This window comes from Crinia signifera, chromosome 6 (assembly GCF_055691185.1).
Source record: "Crinia signifera chromosome 6, ASM5569118v1, whole genome shotgun sequence".
NCBI classification, from domain to species: Eukaryota; Metazoa; Chordata; class Amphibia; order Anura; family Myobatrachidae; genus Crinia; species Crinia signifera.
This window is the reverse complement of record NC_139222.1, coordinates 272211534-272227734: the sequence shown is the minus strand read 5'-3', so window position 1 is coordinate 272227734 and position 16201 is coordinate 272211534. Positions and strand designations below refer to the sequence as shown.

Sequence of the window (16201 nt, the reverse complement as noted above, 5' to 3'; positions counted from 1 at the left end):
CAATACAATTTATTGGCGAACATGAAGGAGAAATCTAAGGAGCCTCTCAGATCATGGACTGCAACATCTGTGTATGATTTTTATGGTATGTTTATAACCAGTATCACAGCTTTAAAAGTGTCCGGGTGATCAGAGCGTTGTATGGAACAAGGGAAAGCAGCGGACGGGTTCTGTGGGAACCTGTGGTGTCCTTGCATTTCCTTTCTCTGGACCGGTAGCAAGGCTGGCCCTGGTGATACTTTGAGATTAATTCCACCCAACATGAAACCCAGAAACAAGTAGTGTTGCATTTGGTGCAGTTTGCAATAATAACCTTCCATGATGGGTTTTGCCTTCAGTCTTCAGTATTCCCCAATCCGGTGGGTTCCCAAGAAAGTCCCCACAATATGGAGATCTGTTTCGCTCTACTACCCTGTTTGGGGGGAGGGGGGGCAGTTCGGAGCCCCCCCCTTGTCAAAGAGCCGCTGGCCATGTCCCCACAGTGGTGAAAATGGGGGTGTGGCCTCACGGGGCTAGGTCACTCCCCCAAAATTTCAGCCGTGCGAGGTGTCCCTCTTCATGCCTGGCCGATGTTGGGAGGTATGCCCTCTAATGAGGCATGGCCTCCAGGAAATGTTTGAAGATTAGGTGGATCTGGATTATGGAGGCACGAGGCACAGTTTCATACCCGACCAGCACTGTGTTATTGTGTCTAAAACACTCGTAATGGAAATTAAATACTCAGTTTGTAAATGATACAAAGTATACGGTATTACATGACGCCAATGGCACACGAGTGCGAGAATTCCTTCCAAGGACTCTACAACAATCCCATAAAATCAGAAGAAATGCAGAACATTTGTGAAGACAAGACTAAGCACAAATGGCAGGACATAAGCTGTGTAGCTGCGAGCTGGCAGCCCCCGCCCCCCCCTCTACAACATTACATGGTAAATACATGCAAATGTCTCTTATTTACTACGGATGTCAGCTTAGGGGGTGGACTGAACCAGATTTAACATTCCTTTGCTGTTGTTTTTCCTGCTGCAATTGGATTAATTATGGTGTTTAGCAAAGATCAAAACAGCCGGAAAGTGACAGCACAGACCAGCGTTTTCTAAAGGCCTGGCGCCTATTGAGCAGCCCCAAGTAGGGGAGAATAATGAACGGGGAACAATGTGGGCGGAGCCAGAAGGTTTGTTCTTTACCAAATCCCTAAACATTCAATCTAGCTGATTTGGGGTTACGTGTGCGACATTCGTACGGCTTTCTGCATGAGATAACAATCACATGTCGAGGTGGGTCCCTGCAGCCTGTACAAAGGGAGGCACAAAGGGGGAAATGACAATGGCCTGGCTTACTAACCGTATAATTGAAGGCATATTATGCAGGAAAGGGGACTCATAATGCAAAAATGAAATGGTTTGTAGGAACCAGGAAAAAAACATGATGGCACATGATTAGGAGGACGTTATAAACGGAGGATGCCCATCTGGCAGCAGTAGTGAGATTCCCTCTCCGAGGGGTACTTTTACTCAAGGGGGGGCGGGGGGGGGGGCAGGGGGGGTTGGGACCGGATTTTAGGGAGCTTAAAGGCCGTTCCGGGAGGGTAGGCAACCCTGAACCAATCATATTCTGTCTATCATTTTTCTATTTAATTATCAAATCTGATTGGTTGCTATGGGCAATTCCACCACTTTAGTAAATTAACCTTTAAAAGAGCCAGCTAGTCACAGTATTATTGGGAACTAAAGGCCAATTCAGACCTGATTACGCAGATCCGAATTCAGCCCCGTCCCTGATGGTGGGGGACTGTGCAGTCCCCCGCAGTGAGCGCCTTCAGCAATATTTTCAATCGCCGGGGGTTTTCTGGGTTGGAAACCCGGCTTTTCATAGGCGTGTCCACAAAAAAAAACCGGAGGACGCGCTCAAAGAAACACTGGACGGGCCCCAGGGGATGCAGGAGGTCCCCTGCCTGCTCGGGGTGGGCGGATGACATTACATGACATCAGTTCCCGCCCCCAATACAGAGATAGCGAATAACCACTGAATGACTTTTCCTCTGTGCGGCTGCTCGTGAGCGAATGTGTAAGCTCCGATTATATACGCAGCCTAGGAAGCAGGTGTGAATCAGGCCCTTGGTGTGTAATATTTGTCGGTGATGAATCTCTCCATCTCTCTGGGCAAACAAAAAAATTTCCAACCAGTCCGTTGCTGAGAACAGGCCCAACCCCAGGAGCGCCAGCTGGTAAGGAACACAGGATTTGAGGTGTTTAAAAACTCCAAGTATAATCCTCTACAATTAATGTTTCATTTGACTTCTCCGTCAAACACAAATATGTAATAACTGCGGTGATGGACGCATGGTAACAGCGGAGTCTCCGAGTACACAGTGCCGACATCCGGTGTCTAATAAACGTAAAGTCTCGTCCCTACCCAGTCTCTTACCTATGATTAGTGGACCAGAAAAGGGTGAGAAACGCACGGATACGTCTCGTGGCTTTAGAAACTAAACGTCTGAACTGTAACAAAGCTGCCGCAGAACCGGATTAGGCTGTAAGCTGGGGATATGTCTATGCGACGTCCCCGTGACAGGTGGGGGGGCGTGTAACGCGCTCACTTACTCCACCCAGTCTACAAATTGTCATGGGGAATCCTGTTCACAAACTAGTTATTCAATGTCAAGTTTGGTTGCAAGATACAGGTGGAGCCATTCTCATTGTACCCGCTGGTGCGCCGGACACCGCAATCTGGCGGCGACCGCGCCAGCGCACACGTGGGCGTCCATGTGCGCTCCTGGTTAAAAACAATATACCAAGCAGTGGTGGATTCATGACGCAGCCCAAAATTCAAATAGGTGTGCCGCCCCAACTGCCAGTGAGTTCCGGATGGTGGTATTTGGGGTGGCAGTTGGTTAGGCTCCGCCTCTGCAGTTACCAAGGATACCAAGCAAAATAATAAACACCAAAGAGAGGGTACAACACACATATAGTACAGTCAGATAGCAGAGCAAAGAGAGTGAATATGATATTGGTATGTTGGTACTCACAGCCTGGAGAGTGCCTGGTTGTTTTGGAACAGGAGCTCAGGTAGAGTATGCAGCTGGTTTCGGTTGAGGCGCCTGAAGACGAGAAGGGCACAAACAGGATATCAGGTTATACCCTATACCCCACTGACAGCATGCTTAGAATACCAGGATGTAACCGTCACCTGCCCGCCACCCAGTGTAAGCCCTACAGGCATAGATATCCTTCCCCCAGAATACAGGCATGCCGCAGTATTCATTACACCCATCTGCACCGATGTTTATACATTTACATTCTGCATCGCTACAAGCTCATGAGCATTGAGGATTAGCTTTCGGGATGCTTTAATTTCTCATTGCCGGCAAGAGTACTTGAGACGCGCGTCTACGTCTGTCTCACCACTTAATTGGAAAGGAAACGCTAAAAATGTAGATTTATAGTCAATCAAAACAACACAAAAAACATGTACATCTATTTGTACTGTGATCTCTGCAGGAGAACGGGCCCTCAGCTCATGTTATCATTCGGATCGGTTTAGATCAGTGGTAGCCAACCCTAGCCCTCGAAAGCTACCAACAGTTCACATTTTCCAGACAACCTAGCTGCTGCACAGCTGCACTCATTAATCGCTGACACATTTTAAAAGATCCACAGATGGAGCTAATTAGCTCACTTGTGATTCTGTGAGGAGACCTGCAAAACATGCACTGTTGGTAGCTCTCGAGGACTAGGGTTGGCTACCCCAGGTTTAGATCATTCTGTGTAAAGAGAAATAAATGTGAAATTAGCCATTTATTTCATATTGATTACAGAGTTGTGACCCCACAATTTTACAAAATCTGCTAGTGTGTATGGCCGGGCAATGATGTATGATCCAGCATCATCGCCAGCCGGAGGGGAAATTTATCACATCATGGAGACGGATAAAGTGGAGAAATTTCCTATATGACCAATCGGCTTCTACTTGACACGATACAGGTCCAGGGGGTGGATTTATTATTGTGTAGTACTTTAACAACATTAGGAGCAAAACAAGCAGCAATGTCACATGACAATAGTGCCCGCACCCTTTTCGGCGATCTGCATCTGGAATAACAGTCGGTTTAGACTGACTTTTAATACAGAAGGGGAGATAAATCATTCGATGGTATGCGACTATCGAATGATGCAGCATGACTAACCCAGCAATCCCAGTAACAAGACCCCAGAAACTAATTTGCACCTTTCCCTGTGATTTAATGCATAGAGCAGGACACCGATCTGTCCTCACACATGAATAGAGGACATGGTTTGGCCTGTAGAGAGGTGCCGTTCCGTAACTCAATATCACAAGGAATAGAGAAGAGAAAGAGGCAAAGTAAATCCTTTGTTGGGGATGCGCTTGGTGAGAATGCTCTGCACACGCAGGGATATATACAGTTCTGCCAGAGCTTTGTTCCTGCGAGCAGAGCTCACACTCCCCACAACAGCCCATCTCCAAATCAAAATGATGTGACCAATTAGGAGAGCGATGCATTTACAGACATGTGACCATCACAGATCCATGATAACATACAGTCTGCGTCACAGAACACCGGCTTGTGGGACAAGGACACATTCAGGGCTCGCACGCAAAAGGGAACGCGGACGTCGGTGGGGTTATGTACATGGCCTACTTCCCTAGTGTACAGTCCATTAGTGCGACCGAGGGTGCAAGGACTGAGACACCGGGGGAATTTACTAAGATGAGAGTTCTATTGAAGTTGATGTGATGCCTATTAGCAACCAGATTGTACTTATTTATTTAGCACTCTCTAGAAGATAATAGATAGAATCAGATTGGTTGCTATGGGCAACATCCCATCTTTATTAGAAGTCCATCTTAGTACATTTACGCCTTAGCGCCTGTGCACGATGTATTACCGCCTTTTTGAGCACTTGCGGTTGCAAATAATGACTTCACTACATCGGCATTGTGGGGGTGATTCAGGTTGGTTTGCGGAAATCAAACTCCTTCTTTAATGGACAAAACCATGTGCACTGCAGGTGGGGCAGATGTAACATGTGCAGAGAGAGTTAGATTTGGGTGAGCTATTTTGTTTCTGTGCAGAGTAAATACCGGCTGCTTTATTGTTACACTTCGATTTAAATTTCAGTTTGATCACAACCCACCCAAATCTAACTCTCTCTGCACATGTTACATCTGCCCCACCTGCAGTACAGCATGGTTTTGTCCATTAAAGGAGTTTGCTTTTGAAAACCAACCTGAATCACCCCCCTGTGTTCGGATTGCGTGCTGCCACGCACGGATCAGGGCCATAATACATTAGCAAAAATCGCATTATCGTAACAGCAAACATTGTGCATCCAATGTTGATATATATTTATCAAAAGGGGACATTGTTCTGCTAAGACGATTCATTCGGCAAATGACACGGGCAAAGGTCCTGACTGGACAAAAAAAGTGATTTATTTTACTAGTGATACATTTCCATCACTCCTATAACCTATATGTACCTACACAGACATAATATACAGAATGGAGGGGGATGTACAGTTGGGGTCAGGTCCCAGGATGATATGGCCGCACTGAGCGTCATTCATGCTCAAAATGTGTTGTGGTATTTATAAAAGATATTTATCATTATCCCCACAGGGGTTCTGCAGCTCCTAACAAAAGTACATAGACCAATGAGAAACACAAGACAACCACTTCTGGGACAAGGCAACGAAGGACAAGTACAAGGTAATAACCTTACTCTGTGAGCACCAAGCATTTAGCTTCTCGTGGTGCAACCGGACTTGTGCTATAACAATTAGGGAAGCAGGGAATGGCTAGGCCCGAGCCAGCTGCCTGCAGATAATGCAGTAATATGATAAGCAGGGAAATAATTGGAGTATGTGCACTCACAGCCTCTCCAGTTCCTTCATGTCATCAAAAGCGCCGCGCTCCACACTGTTAATCTGATTCTCCATCAGCTGCCTGGAAAACAAAACAGGAAACACCTTTACTGACGGCTGTCAGGAGTCACTTTTACACGTCCCTTCCTCCAGATAGATAGATATATATTTTTTTATTAATATTATTATTTATTTATTTTAATACTTGGTATTCCTGGCTGTATTGTCACTTGTCCTAGTAGATTGTTTGTAAACTTAAACATATTTAAAAAAAAAATAATTCTGGTAACATGCAACAGCCTGGTCTTGCTTTTGGCTTGGGGTACACCAATGTTTACCAAACTGAGTGCCGTATCACCCTGGGGTACAGAGGACCCTGATTTTTGGTCGATGTGATGGGCAAAACCAGAGCTGCTGGCCGCCAATCATTATACACGGGCAAACAAAAATGTAGCCCTGCTCGCCGCCACATCATGCGGTGCCTTTGCACAAGCGTATGCTAGTGGGCATACGTGCTGCAGATTTGCGCATTAACCTTTTAGAAATAAGACTTACAGACACTACAACTAAGAAGTGCCTCTACCGGGCCAGTCGTGTCAGACCTTGTCGACGCGTAATTTATAACACGTCAAACACACTTCAAGTTGATGCCTTTTAAGGTATTAACACCATTCAGTTCTGAGAATAAGACTTCACTTCTGTGAGGCAGAATAATATTATTATTTGAAAGTAAAGACAGGGGGGTAATGAAATGACAATTCGGAAACTCTCCTGTTCCACGGTGGGGGGTCTGGATGAACAATAGCTGAAATGTTCTTCTGCAAATTATTCTAAATGAGTGAGAAGCAGAATGTTTCGTGCCATGCAAGGCGCGGAAAACTGTGAATACCCGGGCTGTTGGCTGGTGTTTCATCAACTGACAATCACACCATATTTAGTTTATTTGAATTCTATTGTCTCATACATCAAAAAAGTACAATAGACAATCTGGAAGTACAAATAATTTAGGACGGGTTCTTCCAGCCTATAGATAAAAGCTATACAAGGGCTCGTGCATTTATTATTGTTATGTTATAATGAACTTTTCAGCTTTCAAATAGAATAACAAATCCTAACAATAGGTCTGATTATTTATAATGGGGGCGATGCTTCTGCCATTATCATCTTAGATGTTTTTATGTACATTATAAGCCAAAATTTTAGCTTCAGTTTGTATACGTAGATACATTTTGTCACTTCTCTGACATTTCCGTGCAGTTTGTGAGTCAGAATCATGCCGTAAGTATGTAACAACTTTAGTGGTACAGTTTGGTGCTCCAATGAAATCTGAGGTACTTATGTATTAGCAGGGTGCCCAATTAGCATACGTAAGGCACCATTGGGAAATTGCATCGCATGCGATTTTTTGCATGCGATGCAATCGCACGCGATGCGATGCAATCGCACGCTATGCGATTTTCCTATGTCATTTATTCACTGCTCTCTGTCCTTTGGCAGTGCGATAAGATCGCATTGCATCGGATCGCATCGCACTTAAAATCGTATGTGATTTATAGGGTGCGATGCCATTTAATGTACTATACACTTGGATGACATACAATGGGATTTAGGCACCCCCCACCCCGAAACGTGGCGAGCAGAGCGAGCCCCGCGAGGGGCGGCGTAACGTGTCCTCCCGACCTTTTCATACCCCCACTATCCACGTCGGCGTGAAGTCGAGTTTATATAGTGTGGCGAGCGCAGCGGAATACATGTAACGTAATCTGCGTCCCCTTGCGGGGCTAGCCACACTATATAAAATCAACTCCACGCTGACGTGGATAGTGGGGGTATGAAGAGGTCGGGAGGACGCGTTTCACTGCGCTCGCCACGCTTCGGGGTGGCGTGGATAGTGGGCGGGTACCTAAATCTCATTGCATATCATACAAGTGTATACTAAATTATATGGCATCGCACCCTATAAAATCGCATGCGATTTTATGAGCGGTGCAATTGCATGCATAGCATGCAAAAATCAAATGCGATGCGATCTTCTTACTCAGAATCGCAAATAGCTTAGTGGGCGTCCGGCAAATACATAAGTACCAATTCTGATAATGTCCTGTAAAGATACATGTCAGTTCAATAAATGTGATCCAGTTTAATTTATACAGTACATGTATTGCTGCAATTGGTGCATTATGACAAAACACACTAAAAATAAAAGGGTGATTCAGGTTGGTTTGCAAATGCAAACTCCTTCCTTAATGGACAAAACCATTCCGCACTGCAGGTGGGGCAGATGTAACATGTGCAGAGAGAGTTACTTTTGGGGGAGTTATTTTGTTCCCGTGCAGAGTTAATACTGGCTGCTTTATTTTTACACAGCAATATAGATATCAGTTTGATACCCCACCCAGATCTAACTCTCTCTGCACATGTTACATCTGCCCCACCTTCAGTGCACATGGTTTTGCCCATTAAAGGAGGTTTTTTATTTTTTGCAAACCAACCTAAATTAGGCCCTAAATCTTAAGAATTAGGAAGAGATGACACAAAGGGACGTATATGCGCCTGCTTTTCTGCGCAGCCGTGGCATCCTGCTTACTATCTTACGCCAATGCGGTGCACTCTATAAAACAACACCCGGTAGCAATAAATGTTTTGATGAAATACCTGGAAATACACTTGATAAAGTAAAAGCTGCATGAAGGTGGTAATTATCACTGACTTCTTAAAACGTCAGTGTGTTTTTGGTGGAGATTAAACTATCAACAAATTATAATGCTGAGGGAGGGGGGGGGTGCAAAACAATGGCATGAGGTCGGAGTGTTGCAGTTTGGATTTTGTTGCGTAGCCGCAGCTTTCCAGAACTGGGGCTTTCCTTGCACTGTACTGTATTTCTGCATCAAAGAAAAAGAGCAGATTCTTACAAGACTCTCAGCTGCTTGAGTCCCGCCAAGTCGTTCTTGGTGATCCGCGTAATGTTGTTGCCATTCAGTTCTCTGCAGGAGAAAAAACATACAGGAAACATTTTAGCACAAACATTATCACACTCAACTTCGAATGAAAACACCTGTTTCTGAACATCCATATATTTGTACAGGCACATATTTACTAAAGTGCAAGTTTAACCAAGCCCATGACAACCGATAGATCGAGTGTTGGGATGGTTGTTGTGAAGGCACAATCCTGTGGGGAATTTGGGTGGGTGGCGCATGGCTTTGAGACTTTCACACTCATCTGGGGGACCAGGAGCACCAACCAATTTTTTAATCTGACTAGGCATACAGTATATAGGCTGAGCACCCCTTATCCAGATATCTGTTTCCCAAATTATTTGGAAAACCAGTTTCCAGAATGTACTTTTTTGGGTGCACAAATGTGTAACTGGCACTATTGGGGACATGATCTGTAACTGGCACTACTGAAGACATGATATGCAACTGGCACTACTGGGGACATGATATGTAACTGGCACTACTGAGTACAGTATATGTAACTGGCACTACTGGGTACATGATATGTAACTAGCACTACTGGGTATATCTGTAATTGGTACTACTGGGGACATGATATGTAACTGGCACTTTTGGGGACATGATACGTAACTGGCACTACTGTGGACATCTGTAACTGGCACTACTGAGGACATGGTATGCAACTGGCACTACTGGGGACATCTGTAACTGGTACTACTGGGGACATGATATGTAACTGGCACTACTGGGGACATCTGTAACTGGCACTACTGGGGACATCTGTAACAGCACTACTGGGGACATGATATCTAACTGGCACTACTGGGGAGATGATATGTAACTGGCACTACTGGGGACATCTGTAACAGCACTACTGGGGACATGATATGTAACTGGTACAACTGGGGACATCTGTAACAGCACTACTGGGGACATGATATGTAACTGGCACAACTGGGGAGATGATATGTAACTGGCACTAATGGGGACATCTGTAACAGCATTACTGAGTACATGATATGTAACTGGCACTACTGGGAACATGATATGTAACTGGCACTACTGGGGACATGATATGTAACTGGCACTACTGGGGACATGATATTTGACTGGCACTACTGGGGAAATCTGTGATTGGTACTAATGGGGACATGATATGTAACTGGCACTACTGGGGACATGATATGTAACTGGCACTACTGAAAACATGATATGCAACTGGCACTACTGGGGACATGATATGTAACTGGCACTACTGGGGACATCTGTAACTGGCACTACTGGGGACATCTGTAACAGCACTACTGGGGACATGATATGTAACTGGCACTACTGGGGAGATGATATGTAACTGGCACTACTGGAGACATCTGTAACAGCACTACTGGGGACATGATATGTAACTGGCACAACTGGGGACATCTGTAACTAGCACTACTGGGGACATGATCTGTAACTAGCACTACTGGGGACATGATATGTAACTGGCACTACTGAAGACATGATATGCAACTGGCACTACTGGGGACATGATATGTAACTGGCACTACTGAGGACATGATATGTAACTGGCACTACTGGGAACATGATATGTAACTAGCACTACTGGGAATATCTGTAATTGGTACTACTGGGGACATGATATGTAACTGGCACTACTGGGGACATGATATGTAACTGGCACTACTGGGGACATGATATGTGACTGGCACTACTGGGGACATGATATGTAACTGGCACTACTGGGGACATCTGTGATTGGTACTAATGGGGACATGATATGTAACTGGCACTACTGGGGACATCTGTAACTAGCACTACTGGGGACATGATATGTAACTGGCACTACTGGGGATACAATATGTAACTGGCACTACTGGGGACACGATATGTGGCTGGCATTACTGGGGACATGATATGTAACTGGCACTACTGGGGATACAATATGTGACTGGCACTACTGGGGACATGATATGTGGCTGGCATTACTGGGGACATGATATGTAACTGGCACTACTGGGGACATCTGTGATTGGTACTACTGGGACATGATTTGTAACTGGCACTGCTGGGGACATGATATGTACAGTAACTGGCACTACTGGGGACATGATATGTAACTGGCCTTACTGGGAACATGATATGTAACTGGCACTACTGGGGGCATCTGTAACTGGTACTACTGGGGACATTGTATTTAACTGGCACTACTGGGGACATCTGTAACTGGCACTACTGGGACATCTGTAACTGGCACTAATGGGGACATGATATGTAACTAGCAATACTGGGGACACAATATGTAACTGGCACTACTGGGGACATGATATGTGACTGGCACTACTGGGGACATGATATGTGACTGGCACTACTGGGGACATGATATGTGACTGGCACTACTGGGGACATGATATGTGACTGGCACTATTGGGGACATCTTTGATTGGTACTAATGGGGACATGATATGTAACTGGCACTACTGGGGACATCTGTAAGTAGCACTAATGGGGACATGATATGTAACTGGTGATATTGGGACATCGGGACATCTGTAACTGGCACTACTGGGGACATCTGTAAATTACATTTTGTGTTCACACACATGGGTCCCGTCCTCCAGATACCTCATTGAAATATAAAAATATTCAGAAACACAGAATAATCCGTTATCCAAATGTTTCTGGTCCTGAGCATTTTGGATAAGGCACACTTAACCTGTATATATGTATAGGGAATTTGCGTATAGTGCACAAGGATTTCCTCTCCATATACAGTGCATGGATTCTCTTTCTATATAAGCCCAGTGAACATGCAGCTTTGTTTTGTACTATTACTTGTAAGCCTTCACCTCTGCAGCAGCTGCGTATATAATCCAGATGTAGACAACCCAGTGCAGGATATTTTTTTCTCTCTCTAATTATGGGAGATTAAGTAGGATTCACAATGCAATTTATACACTTACACATCTGTGTATCTTCTTCACATACCTATTTGCTGTACTTAAACTCACATTCATCATAAGATTTTCCTATCAATCCTAATATATGATACATAGATGAACGCCATGTGTGTACACATCAGTGGGGAGCACTGACCCCATGACTCACGTCTGGGATCACTGACTTACGAGTCTCTAAGACACTATCTGCCTCCTTAGAATTCCCAGCAAATAAAAGTTCTGAGACGTCTGCGTGGTAGCATAATAAATCACAAATAAATATAAAGCAATTAAACATAGACAGTAAAAAAATTCAAAAGTGACAAGAGACAATAATAGCAAACTAAAGGTCCCAATACACTTATGTGATTTGGGCCAATTTCACACAATTCCAATGGATCGATTTAAGAAAACGGTTGAAATCAGCAAAAATCTCATGTGTTTGACATCCAATCCGATGCTCGGCCCCATGCACATTGAAATCAGATCCAGAGGTAGGACCTAATTGTAGGTCAGACTTCTGACTCGGATCCCTTTCCAGGGGGTGTGGTATAACACACCGACAGTCGGAATCCCGACTGCACTGCGGGGGGGAGCGCAATGAAGCCGCTTGCGGGCTTGCTGCGCTTGCCACGCTGCGGGCATGGTGGCGAGCTGCACTCGCCACCTATTTTATTCTCCCTCGTGGGGGTCGTGGACCCCCACGAGGGAGCAGTCGGGATTCCGACGTCGGAGCAATGACTGTCGGAATCCCGACTGTTGGTGAGACGTCTGGCACCCTTTCCAGGGCCATGGGGAACGGGGTTGCATGTGATAGATCACATGCAAAAGATCCGCATGCGATACTACTAATGGGGCATCGGATGGCCATACACTGATGCGACTAGACGCAGCAGTGTATGGCCATTTTATGGCTAGACATACATGGGGTGAGAACACAAAGTTTTTAGGTTTGGTGTGGCAAAATAGGAAGGAAGGACGAAGGGGAAGCGGAGATGGAAGAGCAGAGGAAACGGGAGACGAGAAGGGGCAGAAATGGTCCCAGACGAGGGGCCTGCCCACTGTTACTAGCCGCACATTGTACAGGCTGGTGCTGGATGCAGGGGGAAGTAGGTCTCAGGACGCGGGCAGACTGGTGCTGGATGCAGGGGGAAGTAGGTCTCAGGACGCGGGCAGACTGGTGCTGGATGCAGGGGGAAGTAGGTCTCAGGACGCGGGCAGGCTGGCGCTGGACGCAGGGGGAAGTAGGTCTCAGGACGCGGGCAGGCGGGAGGAGGTGGAGCATCAGGAAAGAATATTATATTCCTTTTGATGCTGCCCATGGTAAACTTATGACCCAAAACATTGACGGGGGCCACTCAAATCATAAGTCACCCGCTCGCCCCTTTCTGTCATGACACCTATGGCATCGAGCCCCACTGTGAAATAAATGGATCCCCCAGTTTTAGGGTTCTACCACCAGTGGCCCCTCGCTAGGCACGTTTGAGCATGAGCAGATGCCTGGTCAATAAAGCACCTTTTAAATACACCTTTCAGTTTGCCAAGAACCAGTGACATCACTGAGGCACAAAGAAACTCGTACCTCAGCGACATCAGTGACAGATACATTTACAAGCCGCAACCTCTTGAATGGTGTCAGTTACAGAGCATCTGCCTCAACCACATGTTGGCAAAGGTGGCACATTAAGAGCTCAGCTACAGTAGTAGACTCTTGTGTGATATAGATCAGAACGGACCAGGGTTGAGGTCCAGGATATTCATTGGTCACTTTTCCTTATGCAGCAGCCACAATAAATTAAATTAGGCCGATGGACAGGGAAACTTAAAACCCAATCATGTACCTTTAACTCATTAGCTGCCGCCGGCCGGGGATCCTCCTGGATACAATGTTTTTCTAAAACAAAATCCAATCTATAAATAAAGCCCAATCTACCTTTCATAGCCCGTGGTGTATCGGGAATGTTTTTCCTGCGTCTCAGACATAAATTAGCGAAGGAAGCCTTCATTTCCGCATGCAGCGAATCACAAATAATCTGAACCATATTACCAATTTACAGTATACGAGTCACTTTATCCCAGACCCTTAGCTGCACGTAGATCAGTAATGCGGTTATACTACAGGCAGACTGAGTGAACGGTAATAGGACACTTTTATATAGTGAATACTCCGGTGTCATTGTGTATACACAGGACTAGGGATGGAGGGGGTTACAAGCGGAGTCAGACTATTCTGATCAAAACTAAACAAAACCACTCAATACATGTAAAAATAATACAATCTTTTAATGCAATGCTGCTATGGAGGTGCACCAGTAAAATCTCAGTGTCACTATGTATTTGCGTATACAGCAGAAAGGATAAGAATATACAATATGTGGCCATACCTGTCAATGATTGAATTCAGGTGTTTCTATCAGACCAATTGCCACAGGTATATAAAACTGAGCACATGGCCATGCTGCCTCCACTAAAAATATTAATGATGCAAAATGGGTCATCTGAAAAGCTCAGTGACAGGATGCCACCTTTGTGTGGTACTGTGATAGGATGCCACCACTGTGTGGTACTGTGATAGGATCCCACCTTTGTGAGGCACTGTGATAGAATGCCACTTTTGTGTGGTACTGCGATAGGATGCCACCTTTGTGTGGTACTGTGATAGGATGCCACCTTTGTGTGGCACTGTGATAGGATGCCACCTTTGCATGGTACTGTGATAGGATGCCACCTTTGCTCGGTACTGTGATAGGATGTCACCTTTGTGTGGTACTGTGATAGGATGCCACCTGTGTGTGGTACTGTGATAGGATGCCACCTGTGTGTGGTACTGTGATAGGATGCCACCTTGTGTGGTACTGTGATAGGATGTCACCTCTGTGTGGTACTGTGATAGGATGCCACCTCTGTGTGGTACTGTGATAGGATGCCATCTTTGTGTGGTACTGTGATAGGATGCCACCTTGTGTGGTACTGTGATAGGATGCCACCTTGTGTGGTACTGTGATAGGATGCCATCTTTGTGTGGTACTGTGAAAGGATGCCACCTTGCATCGTACTGTGATAAGATGCCACCTGTGTGTGGTACTGTGATAGGATGCCACCTTGTGTGGTACTGTGATATGATGCCACCTGTGTGTGGTACTGTGATAGGATGTCACCTTTGTGTGGTACTGTGATAGGATGTCACCTTTGCGTGGTACTGTGATAGGGTGCCACCTTTGCGTGGTACTGTGATAGGATGCCGCCTTGGTGGTACTGTGATAGGATGTCACCTTTGCTTGGTACTGTGATAGGATGCCACCTTTGCGTGGTACTGTGATAGGATGCCACCTTTACATGGTACTGTGATAGGATGCCACCTTTGCGTGGTACTGTGATAGGATGCCACCTTTGCGTGGTACTGTGATAAGATGCCGCCTTGGTGGTACTGTGATAGGATGCCACCTTTGCGTGGTACTGTGATAGGATGCCACCTTTGCGTGGTACTGTGATAAGATGCCACCTTTGCGTGGTACTGTGATAGGATGCCACCTTTGCGTGGTACTGTGATAAGATGCCGCCTTGGTGGTACTGTGATAGGATGCCACCTTTGCGTGGTACTGTGATAGGATGCCACCTTTGCGTGGTACTGTGATAAGATGCCGCCTTGGTGGTACTGTGAGAGGATGCCGCCGTTGCCTGGTACTGTGATAGGATGCCACCTTTGCGTGGTACTGTGATAGGATGCCACCCTTGCGTGGTACTGTGATAGGATGCCACCTTTGCGTGGTACTGTGATAGGATGCCACCTTTGCAATAAGATGCCTTGTGATATGTAATCCCATTCTATCAGTTGTTAGCGATATTGGCCCTTATTCTGGTTCACTCGCATAGGCAAATTCCTTCTCAAATGGACAACCATGTGCACTGCAGGTGGGCAGATGTAACTTGTGCAGAGAGAATTAGATTTGGGTGGAGTTTTACTTCAAAGTGAGATCTATATTGCAGTGTAAAAATAAAGCAGCCAGTATTTACCCTGCACAGAAACAAAATAACTCACACAAATCTAAATCTCTCTGCACAAGTTATATCTGCCCCACCTGCAGTGCACATGGTTTTGTCCATTTGAGAAGGAATTTGCCTTTGCGAGTGAACCAGAATAAGGGCCATTGTTAGAAAGTGGAAGCATTTAGGAACCGCAGCAACTCAGCCACGAAGATGAAGACCATGTAAAATCATAGCGTGAGGTCAAGGACGGCTAAAACACATGGTGTGTAAAAGTCACCAACGCTCTGTCGATTCCATAGCTGAAGAGTTCTGAGCTTTGTTAAGAACAGGAATGGAGGTTGCGAGCCAGGCCCTCTAGTCCAACATCATTATCTGACCTCATAAATGCTCTACAGAAAGAATGAGCACTAATTCCCACAGAAACACTCCA

General features: G+C 45.6%; 1 protein-coding gene across 3 annotated transcripts in view; it reads right to left on the bottom strand.

Annotated features, from left to right (window-relative positions):
- Positions 1-16201, bottom strand: part of SLIT1 (slit guidance ligand 1) — a 305558-nt gene that overhangs the window by 198066 nt on the left and 91291 nt on the right. For all 3 annotated transcript variants that reach the window (XM_083149614.1, XM_083149615.1, XM_083149613.1), the window contains 3 exons: positions 8798-8869; positions 5896-5967; positions 3029-3100 (listed from right to left, as the gene is read on the bottom strand). In XM_083149614.1, coding sequence (XP_083005740.1) covers positions 3029-3100; positions 5896-5967; positions 8798-8869 — 216 coding nt within the window. The remainder of the gene's footprint in view (positions 1-3028; positions 3101-5895; positions 5968-8797; positions 8870-16201) is intronic.